The 22,901-nt window shown below is 35.1% G+C and overlaps 2 protein-coding genes and 1 long non-coding RNA gene across 3 annotated transcripts; 1 reads left to right on the top strand and 2 right to left on the bottom strand.

The window, feature by feature from the left end:
- On the bottom strand, positions 3,256 to 4,251 carry LOC109230554. Its single transcript, XR_002068668.1, has 3 exons — positions 4,180 to 4,251; positions 4,016 to 4,088; positions 3,256 to 3,536 (listed from the first exon to the last, which is right to left on the bottom strand). It is a non-coding gene; the product is annotated as an uncharacterized LOC109230554 (long non-coding RNA).
- On the top strand, positions 11,995 to 15,961 carry LOC109229360 (proteasome subunit alpha type-1-B-like). Its single transcript, XM_019394778.1, has 2 exons — positions 11,995 to 12,493; positions 15,273 to 15,961. The coding sequence occupies exons 1-2, from the start codon at positions 12,143 to 12,145 to the stop codon at positions 15,744 to 15,746; spliced, it is 825 nt and encodes a 274-aa protein (XP_019250323.1). The 5' UTR covers positions 11,995 to 12,142; the 3' UTR covers positions 15,747 to 15,961.
- On the bottom strand, positions 17,936 to 21,842 carry LOC109229359 (uncharacterized sugar kinase slr0537). The gene is made up of 8 exons (XM_019394777.1): positions 21,536 to 21,842; positions 20,153 to 20,416; positions 20,001 to 20,072; positions 19,850 to 19,888; positions 19,497 to 19,604; positions 19,093 to 19,190; positions 18,875 to 18,986; positions 17,936 to 18,626 (listed from the first exon to the last, which is right to left on the bottom strand). The coding sequence occupies exons 1-8, from the start codon at positions 21,689 to 21,691 to the stop codon at positions 18,369 to 18,371; spliced, it is 1,107 nt and encodes a 368-aa protein (XP_019250322.1). The 5' UTR covers positions 21,692 to 21,842; the 3' UTR covers positions 17,936 to 18,368.

The following is a 22,901-nucleotide window of genomic DNA, read 5'->3' as shown; positions in this document are numbered from 1 at the left end:
TTCAACATTGATTGCCTCAGTTTCTGAAATTCATTCCCGAAAAAGGTAATTCTTATGTATTAAAATAACTTACTGAATTTTGTATCTGATTTGAGTGTTTATGCTCGAATAGTTGTTGGCAAGAAAGGACCACGGTCCATATTAGTGCTTGAATAGCAAACTTTCTTGGTCAGGGTGACTTCCATAAGTTTCAGTTGACTTGGAGTTAGCTCAAGTAATTCAAAAATGGATGTGCTTCGACCGCTTTCATTTGACTGCCACCTTTTATATTGAAGCCAATCACTGCTTCAAATAAACTTTAAAATAATAATTGCTAATCAATGATTCAAATAAACGTTAATTTCCTATGTAAACGGTCAAACCTATTCCAACTTTGGATAGACCGCGAGATTAGTAATTATTTACCCGACGGTGAATGCTACATTTACGAATCGAAATAAATTTAAAATAGTTCAGCTAAATTTTGACAAAGAGTATACCTTAAATATGAGAATGATATTGCCATTCTTCATTCAAAAGAATAGGCCTATTAGTAAGCTTGCGAGGGTCACGAGGCAGTTTACTTTTTATTGTGATAGAAGGAGATTTCTACGTAAAAGATGTATAATTAAAACTCTTGCATATTGATTAAACTGTAAGTTACCAATGGTCTTTTGTCAGATATCTCATAAGTCGTTGACAAAAAAAATATTAATATAAAGGCATTTCACGAAATTACCATGGTTCTTCAATATTTAGTCAAACAATATGAGGCACGCCGGAGTTCAGACTTCCCTATTTGGCGTGTGATGCCATGCCATTGAGCATCTAAAATATATGGGATATTCCATAATTTATTAGATTACTGAATGCAACCATATGCAGATGAAACTTGACGTGCCTATTGAGAGATATAATTTTATAGTCAGGGAAAGTTTTGAAAAGTAGAATAAAAGAAATTCATAGGAAGTTAAAAAAATATCTTTGAAGATATACAAATAATGTGAAGTTGACTTTTGTATATATTGTAGTTCTAGAAGTTATCTTTTCAGTGGCACAAGCGGATTGTAGTTTAGACGTGTCTGCAGAGATATATGGTTCTTTAGTCAAGACACGCAAATGTTTGAAAAGTAGAATACCAAAAATTTGGAAGTAAATTCAAAAGCATAATTGTACTAATCTACAAAGAATCTAGACCTTATTTTTGTATATATTGTAGTTCCAGAAGTTCTCTTTTCAACGGCACAAGCAGATTATGGTTTGGCGTACCTGCAGAGATATAATTTTCTTAGCTGGGATACACAAAGCTGTGAAAAGCTAAAAGACAAAAAATTAGAATTGAGTTTAAAAGAATATCTGTATAAATATACAAAGAATCTGAACCTGAATTTTTTAAATATTGTAGCTGCAGAAGTCGTCTTTTCAACTGCACAAGCGAATCGTAATTTTGACATATCGGTATAGAAATATGATATTTATAGTGAGAAAGCGTGAAGCTGTGAAAATTAGAATAATAGAAATTCAGAACAAAATTCAAAAGCATATATGCATAAATCTATAAATAAATGTGTACAATTCTTTTTTGTATATATTATGTTCTAAAAATCATCTTTCCAATGGCAGAAATGGATCGTGTTTTCTACGTGCCTGCAAGGACATACTATTTGTATATTCAGGATGCATTATTTCCATGAAAGTTCATCATTCATGAGTTTGTAGAGTGAATTAGTTTTTAAAAAAAGGACCGGAAAAAAAAGAAAGTGCAAAGAACATAGAATAGTGTGTACCTATCTTCTATGTGCCCTTTGGAAAGAGAAACATCATAGTCAAATTAAGAAGTCTAAAACATCCTGTAAAATCCAGATATATGAACATAGAGTTGAATGATTTTCCTAAAGTTCTTTGGATTCCTTTTGGTCACCCCAGTCAGCATAACATAAAGTGTCACCATGCATAACCAAAAACATCAGCCAACTGAAATGGTAAGAAATAATATTTTAACATCCTAAGAATAACGATTAATATATAGGTTCACTCTTTAGGCAAAGAAGGGAGAGGGTGTAATAAGAAGATGTAATTACTTATGAAAGTGTGAAATCATCAACAGTGAATTCAATAGGTCATAGAGCGATCAATTGCAGCAGTTTCTTAATTACTCATAAGGGGAAAAGAAATAGAAACATTAACTGACACATTGCTCTTTAGGATGGAGCTGTAACACCCATAGCTTTCTCATTTATCTTTGTCAACTACTTGTGAATTCAGAATTGGTACTCCTTCTTGTACACAAGAATTACATGTAATAAGTTAAATTTGATAATACTAATTAAACATGTAACATCAATTCGCAAGATGAAAATATAATTAAGTATTTTGGTGCAACAAAATCATATGTGAAAGACCTTGTTCCTACATATGAAATAAATATCTAATTATGAATTGAGGTAATATTACACATCCAAATGCAATGAAAATATAGAAAGAAAGTGCAATAGGAAGCTCCAACCAAGGTAGATGAACCTATTCCTGAACAATGAATATAAGTTTACATAACTTGATAAAAGACATAGTAATTTAGACTTGATACTCATATAAATGAACATGAGAGAAGTTATAAGCTTCATTTGGTGAGTTAAAACTCCACTGAAAGCATAATTTGGCAGAACTCAAATCTGAGCACTTCATAAGATGATCTTATTTTCTCCACTATTCCGATAGATAATTCCAAATAAAGGCCTAAAATTTCAAATGATTCAAAACATATGATAAGAATAAAAATAACAGATAGAAAAGAAAGAAAGATTTAAATGGAGTGCTTGAAAAACAGAAAATACGATAGGAATAGCAGTGCAGACGTGTGTACACTGCAATACCCATAAACCGTTGCAGCATAACAGATCCATGTCTTATTTCACCTATATCTCATGTATAATAAATCATATGTTTACTGAAGTTACATCTTTGAAATGAAGATGCAAAGAAATAAAAATATTTGTATTGAAAAAATATAGAAAGAGTCCCATTTGTCAACACTTTCACAAAACACACCATCTGAAAAGTGGTGCATTAAGATTTGAAGCTTTCATTACTTAGAAGCTTTTTTTGCCGAATGGTTATGTCATATCCTATTCTGTTCTTCTTTACTTTTATGCATATTCTATTTATATAGTAATGGTTAGATATAAGAGATGATTCTAACACAATTTGCTGATAATCTTGATGCTCATCTTTCTGTCACGTGGAATGCAAACATCGTGTTACTACTTTTAGATGATAAATGTGGTTTGATGATTGTATAGTTTCAAGGTGATCATGATTGATAATTTCAAAATGTAGGAATATCATGGAAGCATACTGCAATTAAATCAAGAGCCTACCAATGATCATCCCATGTCAATTGCCAAAGGCTCTAAGGATGGATGAAAAGGAAATGAAACAGCTATTCAACGATGGTGTGCAATCAATAAGGATAAATTATCCGATGGAACGGTGGGAGCTGGTTGATAATTGTGTCAGAAATCACCTCAGCAACTCTTTTCCCAGTTGGTTCATCAATCCTAGCAACAAAAGTAGTAAATTTAAGAGAAGATATATTTATTTATGAAAATACTGAATCATAAACAGTAAATTCAACAAGTCATAGAGTGACCAACTACAGATGTTTCTTAACTACTCATAAGAGGAAAAGAAATAGAACCATATATGACATAAATTCAACATTGAGTTTAAAAGAATATTTGTATAAATATACAAAGAATCTAAACCTGATATTTGTATATATTATAGTTCCAGAAATTTATAATTGAATTTAAAAGTATATCTGTATAAATCTACAAAGAATTTATATCTAACTTTTTAATAAATTGTAGTTTCAGAAGTCCTCTTTCCAACGGCATAAGCGGATCATAATTTCGACATGCCGTTGGAGAGATATAATTATTTTAGTCAGAGCGTGCAAAGCTGTAAAAATCAGAATTGCAGAAATTCATAACTGAGTTAAAAAGAATATCTGTATAAATGTACAAAGAATTTGGACCTGATTATTATAGATATTGTAGTTTCAGAAGTCTTCTTTCTAGCGGCATAAGCGGAGCGTAGTTTTAACGTATCTGCAAAGAGATATGAATTTTTTGGTGAGGACGCACAAAGCTGTAAAAACCATGTCTGAAATTCATAACTTAATTCACAAAGAATGTTAACCTTATTTTTGTATAAATTGTAGCTCTAGAAGTTCTCTTTCCAACATCACAAGCGGATCACGGTTTCTTTCAACATGCTAAATAAAACAATGCATACAAAAGACATTATCATCTAAAGAAAATCTTAGTAATTAAATAGTTTAAAAGTAACAGAAGAAACGTATCTCCTCAATAAATGTCAGATTAAATTTCGAAAAAACTTTTTTAAATACTACATTTGTAGCTTCAGCAGTTATTTGTCTACCATCATCAACAAAAGGATGACTTACGATAGAAACAAAGGTCAACAGATAGAAAAATTATAAATTTTATTGTTGAACTAAGAGCACACAGATTTGAATATTTTACCTAGCTCAAATATGCTTGTATTCAAATCAATACCAATAATTCTTGAAGCCCCTGCAATGTTTGTTCCTTTTGCAACCTGTTAAAATGAGATGCAACCAATTTAGCAATAAGAAGTCTCACAACAAAGCCTACAACTCCCAATCCAAAAGCAACTATAGTTGAGCCCTTTATTGTTTTGGCAACATTCAGAGTTGCGGGCTATAAGCATGCACAACTTGACGAATGAGCCTTCATAGAATTTACCACTTAAGATAGAGAATGAGTTAATAATGAAAAAAAACTCAAGATAGGCCAAACGCCTGCCAACTCTTTCAATTTTGGCATCCTACTTTAGAAATTTCATATTTTTTTATCCGACTTCAAAAATTAATTCTCGCACAGTTTCCTCCTTTTTGTGATATTTGGAGTAAACTGTGAATGTGTTACTTCAAATTACTTACTTATCAATATTTACTGTCAGTGAAATCAATCTTCATCATTATGAAATCATCATAATAACTATATTTTTTTTCTTAAGAAAAGAAATATCTTCTGATCATAGAACTATGAACCCTAATGACATTGTGGGCTGAACAATCATATTTGGACTTTAAGAATGGAAAATAGATTCAAAAGTTGATACACAAGCAGAGTGAAAAATACCCAAATAAACATTATCACTTTGACATAAATAATACTCACATAAAATTGTCTTTCTCTTCCTCACTAACACTGATCTCCATATCGTGACTTTTTGGGAGCTTCTTTCGTTGGCCATGGAGATACCTTCAATATGTACATGCACACAGATATACCAAATAAAAGAAGAATCATGAAATCTACGGGAAGTTGAGACTTTTGAAAGTGTATCTTCCAATATATCAGAAAGATTTTTGACACTGTATCTTCTATCCTTCAAAATTTGTAGTAAGAATTTTATTCAGAACAGAGTAAGGAGAGAATGAAAAAATATTTTGAAGAACAAACGACATAAGGAGAAGTGGAGAACGTGGTGAATTGTTATGCCAATCCCACGTTTGGAAATTATGCGGTCGTTCCTTTTGGGGTGGAGGTAGTGGGAATTATGTGATTAAATTTTGGGGTGTTTTATTTTTATTTGTTTCTTTTTTATATATTTGTGTAAAGAGCAATAAATATTGTTCAAAATTAAACTTTTGGAATTTTTTGTAAAAAGAAACGTGGTTTAGAGATTTTTACAATAGGTATTAACTGCCATGTTTGAACTTTTCAACTTTTTTCTAAAAATTCAAAATAAAACTTTTGGAATTGGCAGAAATTAACTGCCAAGTTTAAAGTTTTTACCTTTTTTCAAGATAAAAAAAATTCGAAATATATTACTGCCAGCATTAATAAATAGATTTTTTAAATAAATTTTGAAACTCCAATAAAATTGGAGAATTGTCCAAAAAAGTACACATGTCAACTTAAATTATGCCACTTGTCATCATAATCTTTCCTTGCCTCTCCTATTATTTATAGATTATAAATAAATTTAAAATTTAGCCAATTTTGGCGAATTTAAAAGTGTCGCTACTCTTTCTTTTCTTTTTCAATATTTGAGTCTAAAGTTTTTAATTTTCATAGCCTAATTTCATACTTGAAGGTCTGAAGTTTAAATTACTTAAACCAAAACTTTAAATCAAACCTTCGGGTCTGAAATTAGGCTATGCCAAATCTTAAATTTAGACTAGAATCGCACTCAAATTTCATACCTGCGATTAAAAGCCCAATATTCTAAAGTTGTAAATTTCGGCTATTATTTAAATGGAGGACCAAAACATGGTTGTTTGTGCACTTTCCCTCCCAATCATGAATAAGGAATCTGTAACGACCCCAATTTCCTTCTATAGAATGTCGTGATGACACTAGTCTCTACGACTAGGTAAGCCTAACATTTGATAATACGTGACAGAAATAATCAACAAAATATTAAAACAAGTACGATAAATTGATATAAACTCCTGAAATAGGATCTCAACAAATACTTTTCCAGAATTGGCGAAACTGAGTTATAAGCTCTACAGAGCAATACTAAAGTGTCTACTACATCACTGCATGAATGAAAATACAATAGGAAGTAAAACATGAGAAGGTGACTTCGAGGCTTGCGGACTAGAGCAAGTATACTTGAAGTCTCCAAGAGCAGCTACTCAAATCAACTCTAGCATCCGACACAGGTAGACGTACCTGAATCTGCACAAAAAGATGTGCAGAATCGTATAGTACTAATAGTACACAACAACGGCACCCAGTAAGTATCAAGCCTAACCTCGATATAGTAGTGACGAGGTCAGGTCACGACACCTAATGGGATATAAATAAACAATATCAAAATATAAGAAGGAATCATAATGGAAGACGGAGAAATAACTGATGCGAAACAAGTTAATATCATGAACAAATGTCGAAATTTGAGCATGAAAATAACATAAAGGAAGCAACTAAAGAGAAACACAATGATAATATATGGACAACATCTGCTAGAACAAGGAAGAACCAAAACAACAAGAAATGTCCCACCAAAACTCTTTGCAACACGAGATAAACAACCAGAATCACAACGAGCTACCTCCTCGTGTACAAAAAGAATCACAATCGAGGTACCGCCTTGTATAAATCAAGAATCACAATCGAGGTACCGCCTCGTATTCACTTTTCTTAATTTGAATCACAATCTTTCCTTATACTGCCGCGTGAGCCTTACATTAAACAGTTTTGAAAACATTTTTGCCCGAGATAGCTACACGCACTTTAGCTCACCTTATGACGTCGTGTGCTTCACGTAGTTCCCCCATAAGCAACACTCACATAAGTCCCACCTTATGCCGCCGCATGCACATTAACACCAAGCCTTATACCGACATATGAGCGTCAATATCATATCACAATAATAACTCGCACCAGAGTGCCCATATATCATAACTTGCCAACAATCAACAATATCAATATTTCCACAATAATAGCCCATGGCTTCACCACAACGTGTATAAGAATATCAACAACAACAATGAATGTAAAATGCTCAACAAGGAAGATGTCTCAACAATAACAATAGCCGCAACGTGATAATGGCTTTCACAACTTCAACACCAACAACTCAACATTGAGAGAGATAATGTATAACCACAATATTAAATAAGAATAACTCAGAATGGAAGAGATAATGTGTAACAGTAACTTCAAATAATGAAAATCCACAGTGAAAGGGATAACATGAATAATAACTTCAAGTAATGATAATCAACAATGAAAGAGATAACATGATCAATAACTTCAAATAACGATAATCAACACTGGAGGAGATAACATATAACAATAATAGAGGCAACAAGCTCAACTAAAGCATGAGAGCAATTTGTCAATTAAGAGGTAGAACAAGTGTTAACGAAATCATTTAAGGAATATAAGAATAGACTAACGCAAGTAAAAATAGGTTGACTATGAGAATTTAGTACATGATACGACAATTCAATTAAAGCATGGAAGTCTAAGTAGCCTAAATCGGTCAAATACCAAGTACAACCCGTGTACCCACTCGTCACCTTGCGTACACAGCTTTCACATAGCACAAAAGATACAATAAATCCCAAATCCTAAGGGGTAGTCCCCCCTCCCCCCTCCACAAGATTAGGCAAGATACCTCAACTAGGCCAATTCAACCCGCGAAAATAGCTTTCCCCCTAAAATTCGCCTCCACACAGCTCAAATCTAACCAAAGGAAAATTAATTACAATACATAAAGCTAAGATCTTTACACTTTTTTCAAGTCAACAAAAGTCAACTTGGGGAATGCCAGTCAAAACCCGGGTCCAATGGTAGATTCCGACTACCCATGACCCCAAGAGTTTATATATGTGATTAGTTTTAGAATCCGAGTCCAAATCGACTCTCAAAACTAAAATTCTTATTTTTCAATCTTTGGCAAAGTTTCACAAATTTTCACTTTGTTTCACATGATTTTGATATTAAAATCTAAGATATATTGATGGAATATGATTTGAAATAGATTAGAATCACTTACCCAAAGTTTGGAGATGCAAATCTCCTATCTAAACTGCCTGCTACCGAGTCTAGGGTTCTAAAATGAGAGAAGGAATCCCGACTCCCAGCCCTTTGTACCAGCTACAGTTGTTGCATTTGCGACACAGGGTTCGCATTTGCGAACCCTTGCAATTGCGGACCAAGGCTCACATTTACGAACCCTGATAGCCTCCTTCATCATTGCAATTACGACAAGAGGCTTCACAATTGCGAAGCTGTGATCCTAACAAAAGCGAACAGAGTAAAAAACAAGCTGACTTCGCAAACACGAATAGGAAGTCGCAATTGCGGCATCTGAGCCCCACTATCACTTTTGCAATTGTGAGGCTGGTGCTCGCAATTGCGATAACTGGGCACCAACAACACCAATAGTTAAATTTTAATGCAATCCATTCCGAAACATGTCCGAAACTCATCTGAGCCATCGGTACTTCAAACCAAACATCCACACAAGTCTAAAAATATCATACGAACTCACTCGCGCGACCAAAATACAAAAATTAACATCTAGAACTATGAAGCGAACACTAAAACGCATAAGTTTCAAAGTAAATTTCAAGAACATCTAGAATTTCAACTAAACCCGTGAATCCTATTAAATCAACTCCAAAATGCAACCAAATTTTGCAGACAAGTTCTAAATATCATAATGGACCCATTCCAAGTCCCAAATTCAAAATCCAAGCTCGATAGCTAAAAGTCAACCTACGGTCAAACTTTTCAACTTCAAATTGCCAAACTTTGACAAAATAACATAAATTAATTTACGGACTTCCGAAATCAATTTCGGGCATACGCCCAAGTTTGAAAATCACAATGCGAATCTAGTGAAAATACTGTTCCGGGGTTGTTTTCATAAAAGTCAAAGTACATTTCTAATTTAAATTTCTAAGTCAAGAATCAAAGGGTCCAATTCAACCCGAAAGCTTCCAGGAATAAAACTAACCAACCCCACAAGTCATAAAATCATAAACACACGCGTGTGAAGTATAAAAAGGGGAATCGGGGCGCAATTACACAAAACGTTCGGTCGGGTCGTTACGGAATCTTTACACAAATAGTCAGTCGTATTCACGTGTTACTTTTCCTAGCCGGTACATACGAATTATATATTGATTATACGCGCGCGCGCGTATATATANTATATATATATATATATATATATATATATATATATATATATATATATGAAGGACTTCGATGAAGAATAAATAAATAATAAAAATAAAAAAGGACTTCGATTTGGATCCAGTCAATTTCAAGATACCGGACCATACTTTCCATCTCCAACCCATTTATAAGCAGTTGGGTGAACTACTATTTAGGTTAATTCTTGAAAAAATTATGCGATACATCAAACTTTACATTGTATTTATCATTCGTAGCTATACTTTTAACGAATTTACTATTGTAGCTATATTTAAATTGTATATCAAATCCATTGAATAAGAGATAAATTGTTCTGAACTGAAATATGAGAAAAATAAGCTCTCATAGCTTAGTTGGTTAGAGCGTCTACTTAGCTAGCAAAGGTCTTGAGTTCGAATCTTAACAAGAACATTTTATTTTTCTATATTTCACCTTAGTTGTATTTGTTGCGCGAACAAATACGTATACAAGTTGTATCCTTTGTATACACCTTTGTATTTTGCTTTGGTTACATTGATACATATTGTATTCATTGCACGAATAAATACAATTGCGCGAACGAATATAATTAACACAAGTTGTATTTGTTGCGCGTTTGATACAAGTTAATAATAATTGAATAATAGCTATGAATGCTAATTACGTAAATTGTAGTTATTAGGCTCTAAACTATAGTGGTTTATGAAAATTCCTCTTAATTCTTCCATGAAGAATAAATAAATAATAAAAATAAAAAAGGACTTCGATTTGGATCCAGTCAATTTCAAGATACCGGACCATACTTTCCATCTCCAGCCCATTCATAGTAGAGAAATTTTCATAAAGCACTATCTTTTAGTAGTAATTAGCCATCTATAGATACCATTTGATATATTACGAATTATAGATACCTTTTCTGTGGTTATAAGATGTATTTGATGTATTTAAGCTATTGTATTCATGAATACAGTAGCAAAAATAGGCGTGAATCAGGGAAGTCCAGCTAATTAGTTGGTGTATTCGAGTGTATTCGACTGTATTCATGGAGTGAAACATGGGATTACAGCTGGACATATTATTGTATTCGACCGTATTCGACTGTATTCACGGCGTGAAATAGGGGATTACACTATTTTTAAAATGGAAAGTGAATCAATTAACATAATAGACTCCTAATATAACTCAACAAACTCAATTATACACACAAATTTTGTATTTTCAGTTATAAAAAAGATTCTCAACCGAAAAATACCCCCAAAACATAGCAATCTTCAGAGAAATTATATAATACATCTGAATACATAAATTATATTAATTAAAAAAAACATATGAATATATTCATGGCGTATAGCGAGACAGTGAATACAATGAAATACATAGAATACAACGAGATACATTGAAATACAATAAAAAAAAAGATAGTGAATACAATGAAATACATGGACTACAATGAGATACATTGAATTACAATGAAAAAAAAGACAATGAATACAATAAAATATATGAAAATACAGCGTGATACGTTGAAAAAACATTAAAATATATTAACAGAAAATCAAGTTGCTCAGCCCCATACTCCGTCGTCTTTGTACAAGAACAAACCCTAATTTCCGGCGAATCCGCCTTCGAGCAAGAACCCAGAATATCACTGTTCACACGCCGTCGTCGATAGGAGGCATAGCTTAATCCGTTCTTTAGCTTCCTTTGGCACATAAAAGACATGGCTTTTAGTAAGATATAGATTTTGTTTGTGAGTTTGAGTTTGGATGTATGACATCCAACATTCTTATTATTACACACAGGAAATCAAAGACTGTCTTTGAAGGAATACCAAGACATTAGCTCCCCGTTTCAGCTTTCTATCTCTCGAGTGAAAGGCTTTCTGGAGAACCATCGGCTTTCAGCTTTACAACTGAAGGGTTTAGGGTTTAATATTCCATATGGAGGAAGAAGAATGGCGATGGTGGGTCAAGAAATTGGAGAGCTCTTTATGAGAAATTTGAGGTAAAAGTTGTATCAAAGTAGAGAGAGAAAGAAAATATTGTAACTGAATAACGTATTTAGTGGCTTAGTAGTAGGAGGTAACCAAAATTAGATATTTTGCTATAAATATTAAAAGGTATCTATAGAATATAAATTTTTTAAATGATATTTATTTAAAATAAATAAAATGTTAATCTTTGCTATAGGAGATAAAAATTCCTTCATAATAACCGTAATTGGGCCATCCAATTAAGCAGATGGCCCATGATGATGACGGCCCTAATTACTTGTCGGGTTTTGAAGAAAAAACCCAATTCTTCACTCTTGCCTTGAAGAAAAAGAAAAGACAACTCAAAGCTTTCACTCTCCAACTCCATTAAAGGAGCTTCGCATTGCACACAGTGTGTGATTCCAAACTCCAAAAAACGACATCGTTTTATAATCCCTAACATTTGACAAACAGAATGTTCAGAAACCAGTACGATACCGACGTGACGACATGGTCACCGGCGGGGAGGCTATTTCAGGTAGAGTACGCAATGGAGGCAGTGAAGCAAGGTTCAGCGGCAATAGGTTTGAGATCGAAGACGCACGTGATTCTCGCGTGCGTTAATAAGGCGAATTCCGAGTTATCCTCTCACCAGAAGAAGATCTTCAAAGTTGATGACCACATCGGAGTTGCAATCGCCGGACTTACTGCCGACGGCCGTGTACTTTCTCGTTATATGCGTAATGAGTGCATTAATTATAGTTACGCTTATGAGTCGCCGTTGCCTGTAGGCCGCCTTGTTGTTCAGCTCGCTGATAAAGCTCAGGTTCGCTCTTTCTCAAAACCCTAAGTTGTTTTGTATCTGATATCTGCTTAAATGATTGCTTTTTTACGGTTTGTTATTTGCTGATGAGCTGAATTCTTCTGTTGCGCTGTTGAAATTGAGGGGCTAGGGTTTTAGTCATGCGCAGAATGCAAGGTTTTGGCAGCGGGTGCAGAGCTATAGATATCTAAGGAAACAACTTTGGATTGGAAATTTATGATTTTTTGTTTGCATTAACTGTCACAAAGGAGTAGTTGGTGCTGTGGTACTCTATATCCACTGCCTTAAACTCCTGGATCCACCTCTGATTTTAGCTTGGTTCGAAGGGGGAACTAGTGTTCTGGTTTCAGAATTTCCCTTCTGGGGAAAACAAGTTGGATTTTCCCTCAAACTCTTGTCGTGTAGTATTATTATCATTTGTTGAATTGAAGTGTTTATGTTCCTTTTGGCTAGTAGTTTCTCATTCATTACTAGTTGGATTTTTCTCAAGCTCTTGTCGTATAGTATTAGTATCATTTGTTGAATTGAAGTGTTTGTGTTCCTTTTGGCTAGTAGTTTCTCGCTCATTATCTCTAGCTGTGCCTCTCTTTTACTTACAAAGTGAACAAATAAGCAATAGTTCTAAGAAAAAGGGTGGGAGGCGGAGGAGGAATTTGTTCAAAAATTTTCATTTCTTCCTTGCTTTCCTCCCATTGCCAGTGACATTGAGTCACAACTTCAATGCAATGAGACGTAACTTAATTTGGTTTAGCATGAAGGTTATCGATGTCCGTGTTCCTATTTCGTATTCTCTTGGTATACTTGCGTGCTGCTCTCCTAATATATTCAGTAATAGAGCAGTTTTCTCAACTATGCAACTATAGGAAGATTGCACCGTAAAAGATTTAGGTCCGGCTCCCTAGATTCTTAAAATGCCAAAAGTATTACTTATCTGATATAGTTATTGAAACGGTAGACACGAGCTTTAGCGAGTGACCATTCAACAGATTGGTAATAGCTTGAACGCTTTTATTGCTCCATTGACTAAGTAGGTTTTGTTGTAAATACTCTTGCGTGGTCCTAGAATTAATTTATGTTTGTTTTTCACTTGTCAAATATCCATATTCAGTTTGAAACTTTGAATGGAAGAAAACTACTTGCCAATTGCTGCATATTTGAAGCTTATAGGTGCTATGCTTTTTCTTGGGCAATCTATTTGGAGCTAGTTACCATTCTATTTTACTGTTGGACAACTCCCGTTAACGCTGATGCACTTTAATTGTTTGCACATGCATTTGTCATTCCTGGAGTTGCATCATAGTCACATTATAGCCCGGCTTGCCCAAACTTTTTACCACTTCCACTTTGCAAATAAGGTGCCATAATATGAAGTGCTACCTCTAGAGTAATTAAATGTGCCTTTTCTTTGGTGTAAAACTGGGTATAAGATCGTTGGATTTTCCTGTCAGATATCAATATATGTTCTTGAGGAAATTAGATACTATGCCAAATGAGGGAACATCGTAATAAATGAGTTGCTGCAATGTGTGGCCTAGGCGTAATAGCTAGTGTTATTCAAGCTGTTATCATAAGTGATCATTCTTAATCTTCTCGTAAGGAAGTACAGTGTAATTCAGACTATTTGAATTAGGTACCTACTATATGCTGCCTATTCTGTCTTATGGAAAAGTATTGTACATTTTAGAACTCACCAGCTAGAAATTTCTACTTTTCGTGTTTAGAAAATATGGAATGGATTTTGCAGTGTAAAACTTCACTGTAGCCTTAAGTTGTGGTTTTTTGAGGCCATGATTTTATTATTGCAGGCACTCCTTGAAATTTTTCTTATTGCTAACTGTTGGTAATTCTGCAATTCAAGTAGGTCCTGAGGTTTTACTGTTCACATACGTCCAAATCTGAGGATTCTGAAATTTGCACTTAATTCCGCGAACTCTAGAAATCTCCCATAGAGGTAAAAGAAATATAGACATGCACGGGATAAAAGATGAACTAAGTAGTGTATGGCTTAATTAACCAATTTGCAATGATACCTTCTTAGATTTGTGGAATAAGTTGTGTTCCGACAACTGTTAAAACTAGAGGGCCGCAAAGAAAATTGGTGGCATTAATTTTAAGTCATTTTTACAAGCCTTGATGTGTAGACAATTGTCATATTCTTTCTGCTTTAACGATTCAGAGTAAGGTTACATCAAGCTCTTTCTGCCCTTTTCTTTTACTAGCTCATGTCAAATAATAATAAGAGGACTCCTCTAGCTTCCTTATATGTATAAAAAAAAGACTCCTCTAGCTCTTCTCAAGAAAGCATGTGGTCTTGGGAAGCTCTGAACTTCTTATTTATGCACAATTTTATCGGGTGTTACGATGATAGGTTGCACCAGCTGTGTGGTGCCTGATATAGGATTTCTATAATTTGTCCCAAAATGTCTTACAGAAGGAAAAAGTAGAGCTCAGCTCTTAGATGATAGCTGGTATTCTTGATGTTCGAACAGTTCTGTTCGAGTAAAGAAACAGAAAAGTCAACAAGGTTCTTTTAGCTCTTCACTACGGAGAATGTGCAAAGCCCTAGTTCATGGAGGAGAGCTGAAGAAAAACTAAAATTCTTTTTAGTCCTTTGTCATGTCCCGGTGGATATTGAGCTATATGTTGCTGTTTCCCTCAATTTGTCAGGATGATCTATTGACGGAACGAATTTTTGTTATTGGTATACGAGGCTAACTGTCTGATTTGAAAGTTGATGCCTCTTCCTTGCTCAATATCATCTTAACATTCACTTGTGTGGCAGGTCTGCACTCAACGATCCTGGAAACGGCCTTATGGTGTTGGCCTGCTTGTTGGTGGGCTGGATGAGTCTGGTGCTCACCTTTATTACAACTGCCCTAGTGGTAACTACTTCGAGTATCAAGCTTTTGCCATTGGATCTCGATCACAAGCTGCCAAAACCTACTTGGAACGTAGGTTTGAGACTTTCATGGACTCTTCACGGGAAAGCCTGCTTAAGGATGCACTCTTTGCACTGAGAGAAACTTTGCAAGGAGAAAAATTAACAAGCTCCAATTGCACGGTCGCAGTGGTTGGAGTAGGAGAGGCTTTCCATATGTTGGACAAGGAAACAATACAGGCATTGATCAATGAATTTGAGATAGCTGGTGAAGAAGCTCCTGCTGCTGCCCCAGAGGAAGCTGGTAGTGATGAACCAGCAGCAGCACCTGAAGAGGGCGCCCCTGCTGATCAAGGAGCTGCCCCAATGGATATCTGATGATGTTATGTCCTCCTTTAGGCCTCACTTCTTTCATATTCAGAGATTTCTTGTGTTAGAATATTGAGATTTTGTGTGGCACAATGGGTAATATTTTCTGCTTGGATATTTTATTATGCAATCATGCTTTACTTTGGTCCAAACATGTCAAAGCTCATGCTTCTGAAGTTGAACTATAAACAGTTTAAATGACTTTGTCGGGTTGGAGAGCTCTCTGTCTCTGTCTCTCTCTCTCTTTCTCTCTCTCTTTCCTCTGTGTTTTTCTTTGTTAAGCACATTTCATTTTCTTCTGTCAGCAACTGTCAGACGAAATGACGACTGTCGACTAAACTGTAGAGGTTTTGAGGTAGGGGTGGTGTATTAGTTCGTTTGTGTCCACGCGAGCTTGGAGGTGAGGGAAACTTCCGACTATGATTGAATGAGAGCTTATCGTCAAGTTTAATTCATAAGTTTGAGGAAGTTATATATAAAAGGAAAAGAATGTGTGTACTTCTTAGACGCGCATGTTACCTCCATGTGGTACAGAAACAAGCTGACCGACCCCTTTGCAGTTTTACATACCAAGTAGTTTACCTCTACTACCAGTCACATGTATGTTGCAATTGGTTTCTCATCAAATTTCAGATTATAACTGTCGCCAGAGAACCTCATAAATAAAACTAAACACCTTGAGGTATTACCTACTCGATTCATTTTAGTGATCGACTTGTGCAGTATAATTGTAATTTGTTTTCATGATATCCGAAGTTAATGCAGTAATTACAAATGTCGACATAGGCCTCATATGTTTACATAATGAAGGTCTAAATCTTAATCATTTATATCTCATATATTAAGTGTATTTATTTTTAAAGTCTGAATTTTAATCATTCAGATCTTAATCATTAAGTGTGTTTATTTATTTTTACTTTACAATCACTTAATGAGTCTGAATAGGTCTGTATGATTAAGATCCATAACAGAGACCTAATTTCATTAAGATGCTATCATCCACATTCATTACTCCCACTGTCTACTATTATCAACTATCACCACCAGCAGCACCATCCTTATCCATAGCCGCCGCCACTACCACCACCTATCACACCCACCACCATCATTCTCAACCACAACCACACACTCGCCCACCTCAACTACCACAACCAATCACCCCATCATCATCATCAACCATAGCCAGCATCCCCCATCATTATAAACTACCACCCCCCACCATCACATTCCTCAATCACAAATCAACACCACAACCATCGCCACCACCCATCATTATTAACATTCACCATGCACCACCACTATCCTCAACTATAATCGCTATTGCTATCAATCACCACTAGCTACTACCCAGAACCACCACCATCAACCAAAACCACCACCAACCACGTTTATGCGTATTCAAATTCAGATGTTTTAATCTAAATACACATTTTAATATTCAGATATGTGTTCAGATTCAGACGTCTTAATCTTAAAAAAAACAAATGAGGCCATAGTCTATAACTTCTTCCAATAGGTAAAGTTAATGGGATATATTGATAAATTTCCATAGTGCCTTCAAAAACAAAAAATAATAGGTAAAGTTAATGGGATATATTGATAAATTTCCATAGTGCCTTCAAAAACAAAAAATAGGTGTCAGTTAGCTCTATATTTGAATTCCTTATCTTGAGTGAGAGCTATACAACGTATTGGGACTTTCATCGTTGTAATAACATCAATCTGGGCTACTTCTGTGAATGGTTATGATTTCTCATCAACTCCAGATGCAATGCCATCAATCATCAGCGCGACCTTACTTGGTGGGGCTTGTGAGTTATTCCATAATTAAGCGAGTGATTCTGCGTTGGTCTTCGATATAGACAATCTTCATTTGCTTTTTTCTATTTGTTCTTTCCATTGTTGCTTACATAGATTACAATTATTTTCTCTTATTTCGGACCAATGGACGGATAAATTTCTTGTTATGCAAATCTCCGTATGGGCTTTTGTTTAGAGATTTCAACTTCATCTTATATTTACTACTTAGGCAAATTTCTCGTTATGCAAATTGCTGAATGAGCTTTAGTTTAGTGATCAAAACTTCACCTTATATCACTTAAGCGCAATACCAATCGCACCCATGGGCCATTCCTCACTGCCAAAAAAGTTAAAAAGAAAGAAAAATGCATCCGTTCGAGTCTAGAGAACCACCGTTCTACTTGAATATCATTTCTATAGCTCGTTATAAAAAGGAAGATACATGTTCTGGTCATGGGAGAGTACACACGAGGTTCAATCAAGTTCATCGAGCTACATCTCAGAGAAGCGGGAAGAAGGGGTACAAGCTTTGATTCTCTGCTCTATGGCAAGTTTCAAGGCAGTGTATGCATCACGATATTTGATTTAAATTGGAGATCTAGATTCAATAATATGAACTTCGTTCAACATATCTTCTTGAAAAGTCAAATCAGCAGGAGTAGGCACTTAAAAAATACAGTGCTGCTCTTTTTTCCTTTTTTCCTTTGTCCTTTTTCTTTTTGAGTGGGAGGGGGGAAGGAAGGAGAGGATAGGGGAATGGAGAGGATTTCAGCTGGAGGGAAAAGAAACCTCGTGACGACAATACAAAATCACTTTTCTATGTCATAAGACTCACAACAGGCATTTGCTTGGCTCTGGAATGGAGATTCCTTTAGTCTGCATTTGTTTGTACATCCATTGCCAGTTTTCAGGAGATACCTCGCCCCCGAGAGATCGGATCACAGATCCACCGCTGCAAGAACCCACCCGACAACATTCCTCCAGTGGCAGCCCTCGTACCAATCCATACAAAAACCCACTTGCAAAGAGATCTCCTGCACCTGTAGCATCTGTTACTTTTGTCTCGCCAATTGCTGGAACACGGACTAACTGAAAACCAAAATAAAACCTCATCTTTATTAACCAAACAAACACCAAGTTACTAGTACAGCGACAACATGCTGTTAAGTTTGCTAGCAAACCTACTATAAGAATGACAAAGAATCACTAAGTTGGGGCATTTGAAAAAAAAAAGGATTTTCACCATCTTTCGGTGACGCAATGCACATACAGAAAAAGGTCCTTTTCCAAGCATTTTACTTTAAAGATGGGCTGCAAGTGGGAAGGATAAGAGATACCTCTTTCCCATGTTTTGCCATGCACCCATTTTGCGCTAAGGTTACAACAGCCCACTTGCAATGTTTAGCTAGAAATTCAAGTGCTGCCTCAGGATCTGCATTGTCTTCACCTCTGCACCAAATGTTGAAAAGACATGGAGCTTCATTTGCATGAACTGCATGACCGTTATATTTCAATAATATAATATCTCAGTTTCAATCCAAGGACAGGTAATCACCTTAGCAGCTCAGTTGCCTCATCCTCATTTGCAAAGCAAAGGTCTATATTTCCCGACTCCAGTAATTCAATTAGAGGTAATTTAAACTTCCTCACCATCTGCCATATATTACGAATATCAGAAAGGCACCAAAATAAAAAATAAAAAAGATCACAAATCCTATTACTGATAACAGAAAAGATTAGACACATTTCAACAGAAATGAAGTAATATGAGTTCCATTCAAACTAGTGTTATTTTTAAGCGTCTCCAATTGTTATCTCGGGAAATTTGTTTTCTACAGACAGCTCAAATGCAGAGTATGAAATAAGATCTCCGTATCATTTGAGAAGACAGATAATCGTTCCGCTTCAAAAACTCAAAGCAATTAATGAAATTCCCACGTAGTCTATGTGGACAATTACCTCAAAGCTGGCTAGATCTAGCGAAACGAAAAGGCCTTCTTCCTTTGCGATTTTGATGGCTGCCTTAATAACTTCTATATTCAGTATGGCATATCTCAGCACCAACCACTGTAACAAAATAAAATCAAATAAGTAAGAAATACTAAATGCTACCAATTTCACAGAGTTGTCCTCCAGCAAGTAATAACAGGAAACGCAAGTTTGAGGTAGATACTAAACAGATTTCATAAATGGATACGAGAACTCAAGTTACTAGGTACAAACGCAACATCGTAATATTTATAAAAAATGACGGAGACAAGAATTTCAAGAAGCAAACAAGAGTTCAGAATATCAAATAAGGGAATCCTCACCTTGGAACCTTTGAAGTCCTCTCTTTTCAGTTCATCTGCCTGATATGCAAGGAAATAATAAGATATGCTTAAGAACACTTTGTTTAATATTTTGCATGTCATTAGAATCATTAGTCACCAGTAAATTTGACGAGATAAAAGTGGGAGGTACCTGAACTTTCACAGAGCTAGACAGACAGGGACGCATTGTACGATTGCCAATTTCATCAACCAGACAAACACACTGTACATCAGAAAGTCATAGTTTTGAGTACGCGGGAATTATCTATTTACAGAATCCTAATATCCAACAGATATGTTCACCTGAGCTGTAGTTCCATTCTTCAATCTCAATCTCGAGATATCCACTTTGTAAAAGCCCATGTTGCTCATGAATAATTTACCTTCTTCATCATCACCACAAGCCCCAATGATCCCACAACTAATCCCAAAGCCAGCAGCCAACCCTCTAATTGTATTTGCAACACTGCCCCCAGCTATGGTCTTCAATGGAGATTCATCATCAGTAGAAGGAAGGATATGAGAATTCAGCTCGTTGAGTATATGCTTCAACTCCTCAACTGCAACCTTCAGTTAACAAAGGAAAACAAATGAAAAAAGAAGCAAAACTCTTAGAACTAGTTAATCAGACTCCTCTTTAAAACAATTAAGGACATTCCTAGCAAACATAATATTTCACGGCCTGTAGTTTCAGACACATTTTTAGTTAACTATTATGCCTCACCTAGTTAGTAGTTAAGGGTAAGATAAGCCAACCAACTACACCTTAACTGTCTGCTATAAGAATCTTCTGTATCCAATAAGCTTTCACATTCAAGCAAATTCAGTATTCTGAGATCATAGTTTTGATTATTTTATACTGTCGTTAACTACCGGCCTCATCCTTTATCCAAGCTTGGAACTGTTTGCATATAAGTAGAGTTAACAGTAAGCTATGCAACAACATAATTTTTGAACAAATGAAACCCACATGGATTAGAGAAAAGGGAGATTTTTCGACCGAGAAAATGCATTTTTTCAACTCTGTGTCTGTCCAATCCTGAATGCCATATAACCCTGTTTTCAGTCTCAGTTTGACTGTAGAAGTAAAATCCGGAAAAGTTACTTAATCAATCAACAACTTATACTGTTGAATTCTAGAATCACATATGAAAGATATAAACTTTATGATATATGAACAATCGAGATCATCTCACTTAGAAGATGCTGTTTGGATTCTGCGATAAATCAAAACCTCATCGGAAAAAGGTTGACTCTTATTTGTCTCATACTGTTTTTACCTGTCTTGTTACTCACTGACTTTGTTATAGCAATACATCACTCTAAATTTGATTTCGAACATCGTCCCCATGCAAATCCCAATTGAATTTTAAAGCAATAGATAGCTTCAATCAACAACAATCAAATCCAGCTACCAAATTCCCTGTCCCACTCCCCATCTAAAAAAGGACAATCAAACACACATACACACACAGTGCTAGCTGAAAATATGTATATTTCTTAGTTCGAGTGACAGTGGATTTAAAGATCCAATTTTGCAGCAATTGGCAATAAACAATCTCTTATTATGAAATCATGGAATCCTCAAAACTTAGAAATCACAAGCAATTAAGAAGGATTCAGGAATCAAGAAACAGGAAAATTGAGAATTAAAATAACAAGAGAAAGAGTGAAAAGGAGAATTACAGGGAAGGAGCCACCACGTTCGCCGGGAATTTGAGAGAGAAGAGACCAATCAACCTTAGCTATATGGTCAACTAGCGCAAATGGTTGAAGTCCAACTACCACCGGTGCACTACCAATTTCACTGTCACTGTTGGCGGGTCGAATTTCAATTCCCATAATTCCCCTTTTCTAAATTTGAGGAAATTAAGTTTGATTTTCCCCAGATGGGATATGTCTCCTTCCCAACCTTCCCCTGTGTTAGCTTTTTCTCTCTGTATCCAATTTATAGCCGCTCTCTGCTTACTGCATACTCTCCACTGCTGAATCCACTTTTTTTTTTTTCCTTAATTATTTTCTTAAAAATAAGTTTTTTATCCCAAAATTAAGCCATCAACTGTCATCTCGGTTTATTTGCAGGCAAATATGATGAAAATTATTTATATTTAGTAACTGTAAAATTATTTATATAAAATTTATATATTTCTTATATATAATAAAAGGGGAGCCTTGGCGTAACTGATAAAGTTGCTGCCATGCGACCACAATGTCACTGATTCGAGCCGTGGAAATAGCATGTTGTACAATAGACCATTGTAGTCCGGTCCTTCCTGATATTCCTTCTATACGAGATTCTTGTATCAGTATAGTTAGGGGTGTACATGGACCGGGTTGGTTCGGATTTTATCAAAATCAAACCAAACCAACTAAATCGGTTTGGATTGGTTCGATTTTGTCGGTTTTTTCGGGTTTTTTGTATTTCAATCTTAATTTGTTAAAGTTGTAGATAAAATTTTAATAAACGAATATATGTTTAGTAAAAATTCAAAAAAACTGACAAACATATGGGGTGTGTTTGGTATAACGGAAAATATTTTCCAAGAAAATATTTTTTTGGAAAACAAGTAGTAATCTTATTTATTTTCCGGTGTTTGGTACGCAAATTAAGGAAAGTAACTTCTCAAGAGTATTCACCAATAATTTAAATACAATAAACATGAAGCCATAAACTTTTGAACCAACAACCTTTTGAACCCACAAATTTCATAAACTTCCGAGCCGCTAAACTTTTGAAACGGCGAACTTTATAATTTCTAAACCCGTAAACTTCCAAACACATAAGCCTCCGAACTCATAACTTTGGAACTTATAAAATTCAACTGGAGGAAAATTAATTAGTATTGTCGTGATATTTTGGCCAGCAATCATACCAAAAAATACTAAGTACTATTAATTTATCAGCAAAACCATTCATACATTGATCATTAATCTAAAAGATTACACAACTCATTGATTAGAAACAAAATATTATCAGTCCTCAATAACAGACTATAATTTCTAAAAAGTTAACATTAGTTATCTTTTTGTCAATATTGTTTTTGGATCCTCC

The sequence above is a fragment of the Nicotiana attenuata genome, chromosome 7 (assembly GCF_001879085.1).
Source record: "Nicotiana attenuata strain UT chromosome 7, NIATTr2, whole genome shotgun sequence".
Lineage (NCBI taxonomy): Eukaryota > Viridiplantae > Streptophyta > Magnoliopsida > Solanales > Solanaceae > Nicotiana > Nicotiana attenuata.
The sequence above is the reverse complement of the archived record's forward strand: the minus strand, read 5'-3'. Positions and strand labels throughout refer to the sequence as shown.

What these genes read in the sequence shown, in the direction of transcription:
- LOC109229359 (XM_019394777.1), bottom strand. Translation starts at nt 21,691, where the DNA reads ATGGGAATTGAAATTCGACCCGCCAACAGTGACAGTGAAATTGGTAGT. An exon ending in AACGTGGTGGCTCCTTCCCT is followed by an intron (nt 20,417 to 21,535) that starts GTAATTCTCCTT and finishes TGTTAACTGAAG; the next exon opens with GTTGCAGTTGAGGAGTTGAA. An exon ending in AGAATGGAACTACAGCTCAG is followed by an intron (nt 20,073 to 20,152) that starts GTGAACATATCT and finishes TCTGATGTACAG; the next exon opens with TGTGTTTGTCTGGTTGATGA.
- LOC109229360 (XM_019394778.1), top strand. Translation starts at nt 12,143, where the DNA reads ATGTTCAGAAACCAGTACGATACCGACGTGACGACATGGTCACCGGCG. An exon ending in AGCTCGCTGATAAAGCTCAG is followed by an intron (nt 12,494 to 15,272) that starts GTTCGCTCTTTC and finishes CTTGTGTGGCAG; the next exon opens with GTCTGCACTCAACGATCCTG.